The 14083-nt window shown below is 42.8% G+C and overlaps 1 protein-coding gene across 1 annotated transcript in view; it reads left to right on the forward strand.

The window, feature by feature from the left end:
• The window catches only part of TMEM87B (transmembrane protein 87B), a 47772-nt gene that overhangs the window by 3591 nt on the left and 30098 nt on the right, over positions 1-14083 (forward strand). Inside the window, exons 3-9 of the mRNA XM_027129043.1 lie at positions 3129-3220; positions 4975-5109; positions 5651-5704; positions 7348-7438; positions 9283-9344; positions 9584-9767; positions 12660-12759. Of these exons, the coding sequence (XP_026984844.1) occupies positions 3129-3220; positions 4975-5109; positions 5651-5704; positions 7348-7438; positions 9283-9344; positions 9584-9767; positions 12660-12759 (718 nt within the window). The remainder of the gene's footprint in view (positions 1-3128; positions 3221-4974; positions 5110-5650; positions 5705-7347; positions 7439-9282; positions 9345-9583; positions 9768-12659; positions 12760-14083) is intronic.

The raw sequence follows: 14083 nt of genomic DNA on the forward strand, positions 1-14083 counted from the left end.
ATGGTTATATGAAATGCCATGATTGTGATGAAGCCTTTGTGTTTCTGAAAATTTTCTAAATATACACATGATCACAGTAGGAAATAAAAATTATTAGACACTAACAATTAGGATTTTAGAGCTTATGAAAGTGAAAATATTTGTTAGGGACTGTGTTGTCTGTGTAAATACTGGTGTGTCATGACTACCAAGTCATAGATCTTGAGGTTTGCAGTATTTTTAATGAGTTTACATTGGATCATATTTACTGTGCACTAACCCCTCTAGGTGTTTCCAGTAACTTGACTAGGTCAGTTGGTTGCCAGAGTTAAAGTTTGGGGTAAGGGGTAGTTTTTTTGTTGGGTAGAGCAAATTGGCTTCGTGGGACCCACAGCCGTGGCCCTTTTATCTCTCACACCATGCTCTGAACATTTGTTGGAGAATTCTGCCGTGTGTGGTCTTTGCTGACGGAAGTAGGCCAGCCATCAGCTAGAAAGCAAAGGCGGTTCAAAGCAGCTTCGTGATATAGATCATCAGTGGTGATAAGAGCTTGGTAAGAGGAAATTGAAGCCCAAGGTGGGTGAGGAAAAAATTTTGGCCTCTCAATGCTTTAATAAATTCATGTCTCACTGTCTAGACAACATTTAAAACACTGGTGCAGACAAAAAAATTACATGGGGGAATAAAAAGTTATATGGACCACTGAAACACAGAATTTGAATTTTTTTTAAATCAATATGTAATGTCCGAGATCAGCCTAAAAAGACCACAATTTAGTATTAACATATCTAAAGAAAGAAAAATGAGCAGCAGAAGGGAGTTAGGAACAAAAACGTAAAAAAAAAAAAATGAGGGTTTAGTCAGGTAAAAGCTGGCAGTGTCCCAGCACTGATGGGAGAGAGGTCTTTCTGTAACTATGACCGTAGCTCTAACACTGTGGCTGGCGGGGGTGGATGAAGTGCCCACCTGAGCCTCCTTGTTCTGCTGCCATGTTCACCAAGCAGCCTTCTCATCATCTACTTTATAGTTACTGTTTAAGTGAGTAATTGGGCGTTAAGTTTTACACGCCTACATCCATGGTGTGAAAGATGAAACTGAGTCTCTGAGTTCTCACAGAGCCAAATTTTATTTTATTATTATTATTTTAAAAAAATATTTGTTAGGAATGACTTTTTTAATTAATTAATTAATTTATTTATGGCCGCATTGGGTCTTCGTTGCTGCGCACGGGCTTTCTCTAGTTGTGGCGAGCGAGGGCTACTCTTCGTCGCGGTGCGCGGGCTTCTCGTCATGGTGGCTTCTCTTGTTGCGGAGCATGGGCTCTAGGTGTGCGGGCTTCAGTAATTGTGGCGCATGGGCTCAGTAGTTGTGGCGTGCGGGATCTAGAGCGCAGGCTCTGTAGTTGTGGCGCATGGGCTTAGTTGCTCCACGGCATGTGGGATCTTCCCAGACCAGGGCTCGGAACTGTGTCCCCTGCATTGGCAGGCGGGTTCTTAACCACTGTGCTACCAGGGAAGTCCCAGAGCCAAATTTTAGTGCCTACAAAGTTAAGCATTGGTCCCTCGGGTATGTGTCCGTGCTGTTTGGTGGATCAGATGCCTTGCTTTCCCTAAGGAAAGCTAAGGTGACCCCTCTTAGCTACTCCATTCAAGATGCCGTCATATGGAGCCACTGGTGAAAATCTCTCAGTGTAATTCACCATATTAACAGAATAAAAGAAATACATCATATAATCATCTCAATATATACAAAAAAGCATTTGAAAAAAATCAGCACCTATCCATGATGGAAACTCTCAGAAAACTAGAAATAGAAGGAAATGGCCTCAACCTGATAAAGGGCATCTATTGATAAATCTATAACTTAACATTATACTGGCAATTCTCCCCAGATTGACCTATAAATTCAATTAATCCCAATCAAAATCCAAGCAGACTTATGTAGAAACTGGCGAGAGCTGTTTCTGAAACTTAGATGCAAATACAGAGGACCTAGAATAGCCAAAACAATTTTAAAAAAGAACAAAGTGGGAGGGCTTTTACTCTCCGATTTCAGAACTGAACACGAAGCTACGGTAATCCTAACACTGTGGAACTGCGATAGACACATAGGACAGTGCACATCGTTGTCAAATTGACTGATTCGTGTCACGATTATGAGTTAACTTTTCCCACCTTGTATATCTAGTATTTTTGTTGGCTAGTGGATATCGTGAATTTCACATTCTTGAGTACTAGAATGTTGTGTTCCGTGAACAACTTTGTTCTGGCAGACAGTTACATTTCTTTGGGGTCAGTTCGATCCTTTCCAGTTTCGTTTTTAACTTCTTTTAGGAGGGATCAGGGGTAGCCTTTACTCTAGAACTAATTTAGCACCACTTCTAAGGTGTGACTGTTCTGCGTCTCTCTCAGACACGGGGTGTGTTTACTGAGGCCTTTCCTCTCTGGCTAGTTCCCATCCCCATGTGAACTCAGAATTTTTCAGCTTGTCCTTGTGCATGGACAGGCTGTTATGCAGCCAGAGACCAAGGATCTGTATGCAGATTTCATTGACCCTTTCTCTGTGTAGTTCCCACCTCTTGGGTACTCTGCCCCAGAAACTCTACCAGCCTCAGCCTTGGTTAACTGTAATAATTTAATTTAAGGAATTTATCTGTCTCATTTTGCAGTGACTTTTTGGAGAAATTAGGTAATACTTTACTCATGGTTTCCTTAAAGTTGTCTATTTTATTTATTTATTTTTTAAAGGAACATTTATTTATTTATTTTTGGCTGCGTTGGGCCTTCGTTTCTGCACGCGGGCTTTCTCTAGTTGTGGCGAGCAGGGGCTACTCTTTGTTGCGGTGTGCTGCCTTCTCATTGCGGTGGCTTCCCTTGTTGTGGAGCACAGGCTCTAGGCGCGCGGGCTTCAGTAGTTGTGGCACATGGGCTCAGTAGTTGTGGTGCATGGGCTTAGTTGCTCCACGGCATTTGGGATCTTCCCGGACCAGGGCTCGAACCCATGTCCCCTGCCTTGGCAGTCAGATTCTTAACCACTGCGCCACAGGGAAGTCCAAAGTAGTCTATTTTCAATTGCATTCTTGAAACCTTAAGTTTATGTTAAAGTATATATATTATTGTTGTAAAATGAGACTTCCTTTCTCTAAACAGTTAAGTCATTCAGCTGCCCTGGGCCTGTGAAGTTTACCATAGTGTGGCTTTTGGAACATCATCCCTGTCACAATCAATATTCTGAGCTGGAAGTAAGTAAAACACAAATTTTAAATGTGTCTAAATCTATGAAGGAAAAGTTAGGCGTTTTAAGATTTATTAGCTTATCAAGTGAGGAGGCCAAGAATAGAGAAGTACCACAGATTTTGGGACTTAGGCAATAAACGCCTTAATTGTATCAAAGTATATGCTTTCTGAGAATACAGATCTTTTAGTTTCCTTGTATCTTATGAAAAATGTTAGTAAATATTTAAATCAGAGTTGTGGAAACCATTGATAAGGGGACTGTGGGTCACGCACAAATGAAAACCAACTCAATTTAAAGAAGAAATGTAAAAGTTTCACTTCGTCCAAAAAATTAGTAATAGGGAACCTAGAACCAGAAAGAGGAGAGGAGGGAAAAGGAGGGGGAGAGTGTGAGAGGAGGAAAAAGAGACCGGGTTAGGTCAGTGTGTATTTCCTACGAACAAAGATATTCCCTTAGATTACACAGTACAAGATCAGATTTACGAAATTTAACAGCGATACAATGCTAATTGATATAATAGCTAATAAACCGTATTCAGACTTTGCCAGTGTCCCAACAACATCCTTTTTAGCACCTTTTTTTTTTCTTTTCTTTTTCTGGTACAGGATCCAATCCAGGATCACCTTGTATTTCTGCAGAGTTTTTTTTGGGGGGGGTGGAGGTGTTGAGGGTGGTTCATGACATGACATTGATATATTTGAGGTGTACAAGCCATTTATTTTTACAAAATGTCCCTCAATTTGAATATTTCTCACGTTTCCTCGTGATTAAATTCAGGTTATATTTTTGGCAGGCATACCAGAAAGTATACCGTTTTGTCCCATTTTTGGTGATATTAACTTTGATCAGTTAAGGAAGTTTCTGCCAGGTTTCTCCACTGTAAAGCTACTACTTTTCTCCTTGTTGTTAACAATAATTTGTGAAGAAATACTTTTGTATTTACGTGTAAATATCCTGTTTCTTCATCAGTCCTTGTTTTAACATTCTTTGATTCTTGCCTGAATCAAAGCACAGTTACCACTGTGATGATTGCTAAACAATGATTTTCTAATTCCATGTTTTCTTCTACATTTATTAGCATTCGACTCTGAGGTTGCACTCTTTTCCTCTCTCTTATCCGTCTGTCAGTCAATCAATTATCAATATGGACTCATTGATTTTAACTTTGTTGGGTGGGTTATAATCTATTACTGTTTTTATGTATTTTGCTCAAATTGTCTCATATTTGGCCAATGGAAGCCTCTTAACCTTTTCTTCATGCCTGGGAGTTGCCATTAGGAGCGCGGTTTTCCTCATCCATCTAGGAGCCTCATTGTTAGTTGATGTGTAAATGAGTGTTCCCCCTGCACTCAGTTGGGTTTGCCATCTTTGCTTTATGTTACTGAGTGTTTGGTTTATCTTTCCTTGTAATTAAATGCTGCTTTCTTTCTCTGTAAAATCTTTTATACCTGGAGTAAAATGGAAATAGCCCCAGGACAAAGTATTTTGTATTTCTCTGTGAACCATTTCCTTGTAGTAACATCTTAATCACTTTTATTACTATAAGAGAATGATTATATTATGTTTTACTGTATCTGAGCACATCAGAATGGCTAAAATGTTATGATTACCTCAATCGTACTGAAAATTATATTCAAAACTTTCTTTTTGGTATTTTGTTCTGTTGCATGTTTCAAGTGTTCCAAGCTGAATAACTTTTTGGTATTATTTAGATATTAAGTGGAAATAAATTATGACATAGAATCTTACTTTGCATAGGAGCTGTCACAAAAACATGAACTTAGTGTCAGTGAAGACTTTTGTGGTCATTATTTCAACAGCAGCGAATGTTGGACAACAAAAAATGAAAACTTAGATTGCAACCGTGGTTCACAGGCGTTTCCCTCATTGAATGTGAGTACCTGTCTTGCGATGTTGAAATAGAATTTATGTTTCTCCCAGTGAATGCAAGTATCAACTTCTGTTTTATCAGTATTTTGATAAAGGAAGGTGCTTAAGTTGTCAATTATTAGGTTTAGTTCTTTTGTGTGTGTGGCAGTACATAATAAGTGGAACCATTGTTCCATTTCTTTGTGCCTTTTGCAACATCATCCTTGGAAGAGGATCCTTTTATCATCCTTTCATGATTTGCTGTCATTCCATCCCTCATCTCTCTTCTGCCCACCCCAGTCAGGGCTTTGCCCCCATCATCCCATCAGAACAGCTCTAGTCAAGGTCACCAGTGACCTCCATGTTATTAGATCCCTAGGTCTATTACTCCTACTGAAGGTCTTTCAGTGTACTTGACTCACCAGCATTTAACACACTTGAACACTCTCCTTTGTGCACTTTCTCCTCCTAGCCTAGAAGACTAGATTTTCTTAATTGTTGAAACTATTTTTCCTTATGGAAATGCAACAACATAAAATGAAATTATTTTATTTTATTTTTCCAGAATAAAGAACGAATAACAAATACCAGAAGTGTTACAAACCAGGAAGGGTCAGCGGTAAGTCATTTTATTTGCCTTTAAATCAAATACATACAAGTTAGAGTAAGACTGAGCAGAATCTGTTGATGGACAGATACTCAGAGAGTGATCTAAAGTAGGGTTAGTAGAGTTAGGAAAGAAAAAAGAAGCATTATTTAATTTTTTTTTTTATTTTATTTTTTTTTTTTTTTTGCGGTACGCGGGCCTCTCACCGTTGTGGCCTCTCCCGTTGCGGAGCACAGGCTCCGGACGCGCAGGCTCAGCGGCCATGGCTCACGGGCCCAGCCGCTCCGCGGCACGTGGGATCTTCCCAGACCGGGGCACAAACCCGTGTCCCCTGCATCGGCAGGCGGACTCTCAACCGCTGCGCCACCAGGGAAGGCCCAGAAGCATTATTTAAAACAGTATATTTCCTTACATATGTCTGTGTGAATTTTGTACATAAATGGTTCTGTCTTTGTTTAAAAATCTCTTTAAAGGTGTGATTTAACAGTAACTTCTATGTAGTCTTTCTTTATTTTAAAAAATAAAATTCGGCTGCCAAATACCTGAGGCAGCACAGCAGTGGGCGGAGCTGTATCGTCATTAAGGAAGTAAAGAAATAGATAGAAACCATGATGTAGCACGAGGGGGAAGGGAAATTTGGAATTTGGGGAAATTACTCAAAGTCAGAAGACTAAGAGGTTGAGAGGATTACAAGGAGTTGAGTGTAGGGACTGAAAGTGGATTTAGAAGAGCTTGATGTTTGCCTTTAGACTGGGACTCTTCTGCTTTCCTACTGTTTTCTCCAACCATCTTACAGAGTAGTCTGATAGTGGAAGGGCATTCACTCTGCAGTGGCTGGACCAACTCTTTGCTTTGCACAAACTGTCACAGGTGGAGGAGTAGGAAATGAGAGGGAAGGATAGGAAATACTCAGGAAGGAGGAGTGTGAAAAGTTTGGTCCAGCTACATGAGGGCACTGCAGGGTTCACAGGCAGTCCCAGTGGGCAGTTTCAGGCCTCAGTGAGATTGCTAGCAACAGAGTGCCTTAAGGAATTTAGCCTGTACACCGAATCTGAGTCATTTCCAGCAATGTTATCTGACATCTTTCTCCCCCAGTTCAATTTTAAAAAACACACATTTAAAAACTGAATGCTTGGGACTTCCCTGGTGGTCCAGTGGTTAAGACTCCGTGCTTCCAATGCAGGCGGTGCGGGTTCAATCCCTGGTCAGGAAACTAAGATTCCACATGCCACAGGGCGTGGCCAAAAAGTATAAATAAATAAATAAATAAATGCTTGATTATACTAGGATATTAGAAAAACTATTTCAAAGGTAGTATTAAATAAAACATAGAATGGTAACATTGGGGGGAAAACCTGTAGAACTATAAAAAGTAGAAAACATTGGCCAGTGGAAAAGGCTTTTTTCCTCCTCCATCCCTTTGGGTCTGGGAGGATGGTGGTAAAAAAAAAAAAACAAATGGAGGAAATCCTTCCACTACCCACTGTCCTTCCACAGCCCACCATTCCTTTTACCTGTGTTTTGTTTTGTTTTTTTAAAGTAACCCAATTCAATTCTTAAAAGTTGTTTTAAAATGTGGTGGACAGTCGTTTAGCTATATCTTATATAGCAATTAAAAAAAATAACATGAAGGATTTTTTTTTTTTCTGTTTCAGGATGTTGTAGCCAAAACACAGAGAGATGGGTTTCATATCTTTATTGTTTCTATTAAAACAGAAAAAACAGATGCAAGCTGGAATTTGAATGGTATAGTTAAACAGTATGCATGTTTTATTGTCTGCTTTTACTGTATTCTGTATTTTTGTCATTAACCCAAATCTACATTCTCTGTTAAAACACATTATTCAAAAATGATTTTCTGTTAATCACAAAAATGAATAATCTGTTTATTTGGGGTACTTAGAACTTTATGCTTATCTTAACTCTAATATATATTTTTTTAATGGAATGGAAATTTTAAATTAATTTAAGATAAACTTTGGGAGTTCCCTGGTGGTCCAGTGGTTGGGACTCTGTACTTTGGGTGCCGAGGGCCAGGGTTCAATCCCTGGTCGGGGAACTAGGATCCCACAAGCCGCACAGCGTGGCCAAGAAAAAATAAATAAAAGAAAATAAATAAAAGGGTGAATTAAAAAAAAAGATTAATTTAAAAAGTTTTAAACTTGATAGAGGGATACAAAATTCTCCATCCTTCCAGATTAAAAAAAATTTTTTTTAACATGTAGAAATGGGTAGGTGACACCTTAATTGTACTTGAAGTGGATTATATTCTGTTACTTGAAAATGGCCATCATCAGGGGTTCAAAATTTTTGTTCTTTAAAAAGTTTAAGAAAAAATAATCTGTTTGTAGCCTAGGAGTAGAAGTAGCATGTCTGGCAACTGTGGCTTCTGCGGTCTGTGAGCTCCCCTGCCTGCCCATAAGGTAGATGCTCTTTGCCTCGTGAAACCGTAGCTCCTGGTGCCCAATGTGAGAGCGGGCTCACACTAAGCGGTTTTCAAGGGAGCGAATGCTTCCATGGGTCCTGGCATTGCTTTAGCGGTCATTTTCTGTACTGGGTATCTGCTGGGCTGACAGCAGCCAAGCAGCATGTGATGATCCTGGGGATTTGCAAACTGCTCTGATTCACCCACTGGGACACAGAAGTGAAACCAGGCTCTGTCTCTGGGGGGCACCCAGTCCAGAGAGGAGGGAGAAAGCAGTGAGGTGAGTCAGGCATGGCTGCAAAGGAGGCCCAGAGCTGGTCTTCCCCAGGGAAGCTGGTGGGGGCGCTGCTCCAGAGAGTGTGAAGCAGGCCTTCCTCCCGGCGGTACTGTAATGGGCCCAGACCATGCCACACAGGGAGCAGGGGCCTTGCTGCCATCCTGCTCCCCAGCCTGTGCGCCCTGCCTTCCCAGGTGTGGCGTCTTTTCCTCTGACACCAGCAGGCAGCTTTAAGCTTCTGCTGGTTAGTAACTGGCGCAGTTGCTAAGCCTTGCAAGTCTTGCACTGTATTCGGCACTCTGTTTGTTATTGCTCTCAGACAACAACCCAAACTAGATTCTGGAGTTCAGTAAATTAAAAAAAAAATTTTTTAATTAATCAATTAATTAATTTGGCTGTGCTGGGTTGCCGCGTGTGGGATCTTCGTTGCACCGTGCGGGATCTTTAGTTGCAGTGTGTGGGATCTTACTTGCAGCATGCAGGATCTAGTTCCCTGACCAGGGATGGAACCCATGCCCCCTGCATTGGGGGCTCGGAGTCATAACTGCTGGACCACCAGGGAAGTCCCTGGAGTTCAGAATTTATCCAAGTTACATTAAGAAAGACAAAGTCCTCAGCTAGGTCAGGGACTCAGGCAGGGCCAATCTCAGACCAGGACTACTTTGCTGTCTGCATAAGATCTGACTTGGCCCACACTTTACAAGAGCATGTATACAAATACGTAAAGATATCTTCATACAGTTACATAATCAAAGGTTAAAATTCAGCATTCGTTAACTTGGTTTGTATTCTTGGAGTCTTAAAATGAGCTTACATTGAAAAACTTAAGGAAAACTGGTTGTTAATTTTAATGCCTTAATTTCTTTATCCCCACCCTGCCTTCACCAGTTTCTCTTTCTATGATGGGGCCTCATGGATATATCTCTGCATCAGATTGGCCTCTGATGATTGTGAGTATCTCTCATCATTTCTTCCTTTTTTTAAAAATGAGTTTTGTATCCTAATTGGAACATTTAAACATTTTAAGAGCTCAGTGGTGGTAATTCCTTAGTAGCTAACACTTTGACATACCCTCTATTTCTGGTTCCATGGTGACTGGAAAATAAAGGATTGCAAACTTGAATGTAGAAATGTCAATTTTCAAATGATCAGAAGGCTTAACTGACTAAAATTGCTTCTCCTCCCACAGTTCTACATGGTGATGTGTATCGTTTATATCTTATATGGCATACTCTGGCTGATGTGGTCTGCCTGCTATTGGAAAGATATACTAAGAATCCAGTTCTGGATTGCAGCTGTTATTTTCCTGGGAATGCTTGAAAAAGCAGTTTTTTATGCTGAATACCAAAACATCAACAGCACTGGGTTATCAAGTAAGTGGTGACTGTGTCCATGTATATGGTGTGACCCAAGAGTCGCCCAGCATTTGTGAGCAGAGCTGTGGGGACTCCCCGCCCCACCTTCATACAGTGGTTTGGGAACAACCATATAGGTGAAGAGGAGGGAAGCCAAGAAGAGAATATCAGAGTAGGGCTCTGATCCAAGCTAGCATGTGTGTGGTCTTCATTTTCTGTTTTCTTCTTGCTGGCTTTCCCTTACTTCCCTCCTGGGGAAAAGAAAATTCCTGTTCCCTAAGGTTCAGCTACCCGTGACTGGCTTTAAACAACACGAAATTCTGGACTGGGGACATCGGGGGCTGCCAATCCTTTTAACGTATTTCTCTGTATTTTTCCCCATCCTCTCTCTTCTCCTTTCCCCTCCAAAGGAGAAAAGAAAATTTGGCCACAGGGAGTAAAATTAGTAGTGCCAGGATGGATGGTGACTGCACCCTTTTTGCAAAGAACTTCATGTGACCGTGGGAGATACCATCCCAGCTTACACAGTGGAATGTGGCAAGCAGGCAGGGCATATAGTGGGGCATCCTCAGATGGGTGCCCCAGACTTCTAGAAGATAGAGTTCAAAAGGGCCAGAGAAGTGAAGGTACAATTAATTCCATCACTGAACCTTCAAAAGGGAGATAGCTCAGAAGGATAGAAAGCCCTCAGGAATGTGCTTCTGAGTGGTCAGTTACAAATGATCGTGGTACAGGTTTTCAAAGGGTGTAGTTGTGTCTGCTCTTTATTTTAAAATACTCCAGGAAAAAAAGAGAGTGAGTTGGAAAATAGATGAGACAAATTTAGCATAATGTTGATAATTATGGAAGCTGAGTGATGGGTACGTGGGAGTTTATTATATCGCTTTCTCTGTGTCAAAGAATGTTTGTAATTTCCCAAAATAAAAAGTTTAAAAAGACATGTACAAGACAATAAAGAAAAGACAGACATCCAGGGAGACATGTTAGAGGTATTATTACCCTATAAGAAGTTTTAGTGACGTGCGTGCGTGTGTATGTGTGTGTGCCTGCCCTAAACCAGATAAAGAAGGAAGGATAGAGCTGCTGCATATGACCGGGGGTTAAAGCATTCTTGAATATCAGAGAAGGCGAGTCAGCTCCTTTGCTGCCAGTGGTGGGCGTCTCTGTCTAGAAGAGGGTGGCGTGAACTTGGGTGAAGGGCAGCAAAAGCCTGAGATCCATGGAGAGAAGGAAAGACCATCTATCTTCCTCAGGGCCTTCAAGCCCTCTGAGATGACACCAGAAGGCCCTTGGAAGAGAAACCCCAGACTGCTGTCCTTGTCTTTGAGGAGTCCTGTGGAAAGGAGAGGCGCCAGACGGGGCCTGGGTTGATGTTGTTTCTGATTTTCCCAAGCGTAAATTCTGTAACCCAGGCTGTCTTGCTTAGCATTGGTCCTGGAAGGATAGACTTCAGAAAAATCAAGCAATGATGATTTAGTGATTGTTAGGACCCAGCAAGGATACATTAAGAATAGGTCGTGTCCGTTGACTTCTTTGTTTTGTGCTTCTAGATTGGCAGTTAGGCAAATGTAATAAATTTAGTATATCTGCACTTCTTCAAGGTGTTGGGCAAGGTCTCTTGTGGTTTCTTCTAGAGAAGGCAGAGAAACATGAACTGAAAACAAGAATGTTAGGTGGATTCACAACTCGTTTCTGAATGGCTTTCTCCTCTCCGTCTTTACCGCCAGCACTCTCATCATCTCTTGGCTAAATTCTGGAATAGACTCCTGAGCGTTTTCCTCGCCTACAGTCTATTCCTCTCCAAGCCATTAAGTAGAGCAATCTTGATAAAATAAAGCTGTCTACTTTATTCCAAGGGTCAGCAAGCTTTTCCTGCAAAGTCTACACAGTAAATATTTTCGGCTTTGCGAGCCATGTAGTCTGTGTTGCAACTTCTCAACTACTGCCATTGGAGCATGAAAGCTGCCACAGACAACAAATGGGCATGGCCGTGTTCCAATAAAACTTTATTTACAAAACAGATGTAGGGCCAGATTTGGCCTATGGGCTGTAGTTGACTAGTTCCTTTTTCACTCCCTTGTTTACTATCATTGACTTCCCACTGCCCTCAGCAACAAGCCCTGACTCATGGCCTAGCCTAAAACTGAGGTGATTGGGCCCTGCCTCTGCCCCAGCCTCTTTTCTTGACCTCCCTCGTTACACGCTCTGCTGCAGACATGCCAAACTTTCACTTCTTGCAGCATATTTGCCTTTGTCTCTTTTTCCCTCCATGCCCTTGCATGTGCCATTTCCTTTGCTTTCCCCTTTCCCTCCTCCAAACGGTTAACTCCTACTCAGCCTTCAAACCCTGGTGTAGATGTCACTTCCCATGAGAAGCTTTTCCTGCCCCGTGTGGGTTAGGTCGCTTTCATCACAATCCTGGGAGACACAGCGTTACCTCCAGCACTTGGTGAATTCTGTCCGTTTACTTGTCCCGACCAGAGTACAGGCTTCACGAGGGCAGGGAACGTGGTGTGTCTTTTACTGTGATAGCCACATGGTAGGAGCGTGAATGAGTAAATGATGAGGGCAACCTGGGGAAAAGAGAGTTCTTGAGGGCGTTATGGTTTTCAGATATTTACAGAACAGGAAAGGGCTACAATCCTTTGTAGCCTCAAGGGGAAGAATAAGAACAGAGGGGAGCTCGGGGAGACGGATTTCCAGTGGACGTGAGAGAGCTGTGCCCAGTAGAGCCGATCAGAATCCCCTTCATTGAGGTTTCAAACATCACTTGGATTAGATGACCTTTAAATTCAACGTGGCGAATTCGTCTGAGGTCAGGACGTAACTGTACACAGTACACATTTAGACTCTTGGCGGCAGGCGTCCAGATGGACCCAGGGCGAATGATTTTCCTTCGTCCCCCCTCAGCCCAGAGTTTACTGATCTTTGCGGAGTTGATATCTGCAATTAAGAGGACGCTGGCTCGCCTCCTGGTGATCATTGTGAGCTTGGGATACGGCATTGTGAAGTAAGTACCGGGGCCCAGAAAAGACACCGCGTCCCCATCCTGTGATCCCATCCATCTCCGCTATGACCCCTGTGAAACCCGGCACCTCTCAGTGTCCTAACACAAATCCCAGAGGGAAATACCTGCAAGGACGTGTTTTTAAAAGATTTCCATGCACTGGCTGTTTTATTCTTTTCTCAAATAAAGATCCTGAAGTTGAATTCCAGTAACTTCATAGTTAGATGAATAATCAACTATAAGGCTAATGGAAGATTTTAAATGATTCTCGAAGTTCAGACCATTTTCTGTTTCCTAGACAACATAGTTAGGGGTCATGTTTGTGTATGAGATATTGTAAGAGAGAGCGCTCTCATGAAACACCAGGGTCAGCAGAATTTCTGGCTGAAACCTGGCAGTCGCCTGAGGACCCGCTTTCGGGACCCTCTCAAGCAGAGCTTTTCTCCCTCTTACCTTTGAGTCCCTGGGCATGAACATGGAAGAGCCTGTTGCCTAAGACCCTCTGATTCCCAGAAACTCAAGCCCTCACACTGGACCACAGCTGCATCTTCGGGTTGCAGGCCTTGTCAGCCGCCAGGCTTCCCCTCATCCCTCACCGCTCCGAGCACTGGCTTTGTTGGCTTTCTCCTCAGCACTTCACTGTCAGGATTCCCTGTGATTTGAGTATCCGTGTGAGGATCCTTTAAGAAACCTGACCTCACCCCCTCACCTCTGCCGCTCTTACCTGTCACCTCCCCTCAACTACTGAGTCCCCTGGCCGTTTTCTAGACTTGATTATTATCTATTTATTATTGTGTATAGCTGCACCCTCTCCATGGTGGCACATTGAAGCAATCTACTCTTCAGCCTCCCCCGTTTCCTGTTTCCTTTCTCTAATGTGTCAGCTGTAGGCACTTTTGGTCCCTGGTGTGGCCTCCGGCCTATTGATCCCACCGCCTTCCACGGTCCGGCAGGGCACTGATGACCCCTGCCACCCCTGAGGCCCTCCGCCTTCTCCTTTGTCAGCCTTCCTCGATAAATCCGGCTCTCCATCTGCGCAGGCTCGGCCGGGGCTGCAGCGTCAGCCTGAGGAGAACACCCCGCCGCACTGCCTGGCTCAGTTCACTCCGTGACTCTGAACTTGAAGGGCGCCCTCAGTGCTGCTGGCACCTCTTGGTCCCCGTGCCGTTCGTGTTCTGACTCTCCGCTCTGCGCAAGACCATTCACCCCTTCTGTCTCCTCGCACCTCCCTACCCTCATCCAGCGTAGCTGATCTTGGCTCTTCTCTCACCGAGGAATTAGAAGCCACCAGAAGGGACTTGCGGCTGTCAGGTCTGTGTCATCCTCC

Source organism: Aethalodelphis obliquidens, unplaced genomic scaffold, assembly GCF_003676395.1.
Source record: "Aethalodelphis obliquidens isolate GAN/ISIS:26980383/991018 unplaced genomic scaffold, ASM367639v1 scaffold35, whole genome shotgun sequence".
Taxonomy (NCBI): Eukaryota; Metazoa; Chordata; class Mammalia; order Artiodactyla; family Delphinidae; genus Aethalodelphis; species Aethalodelphis obliquidens.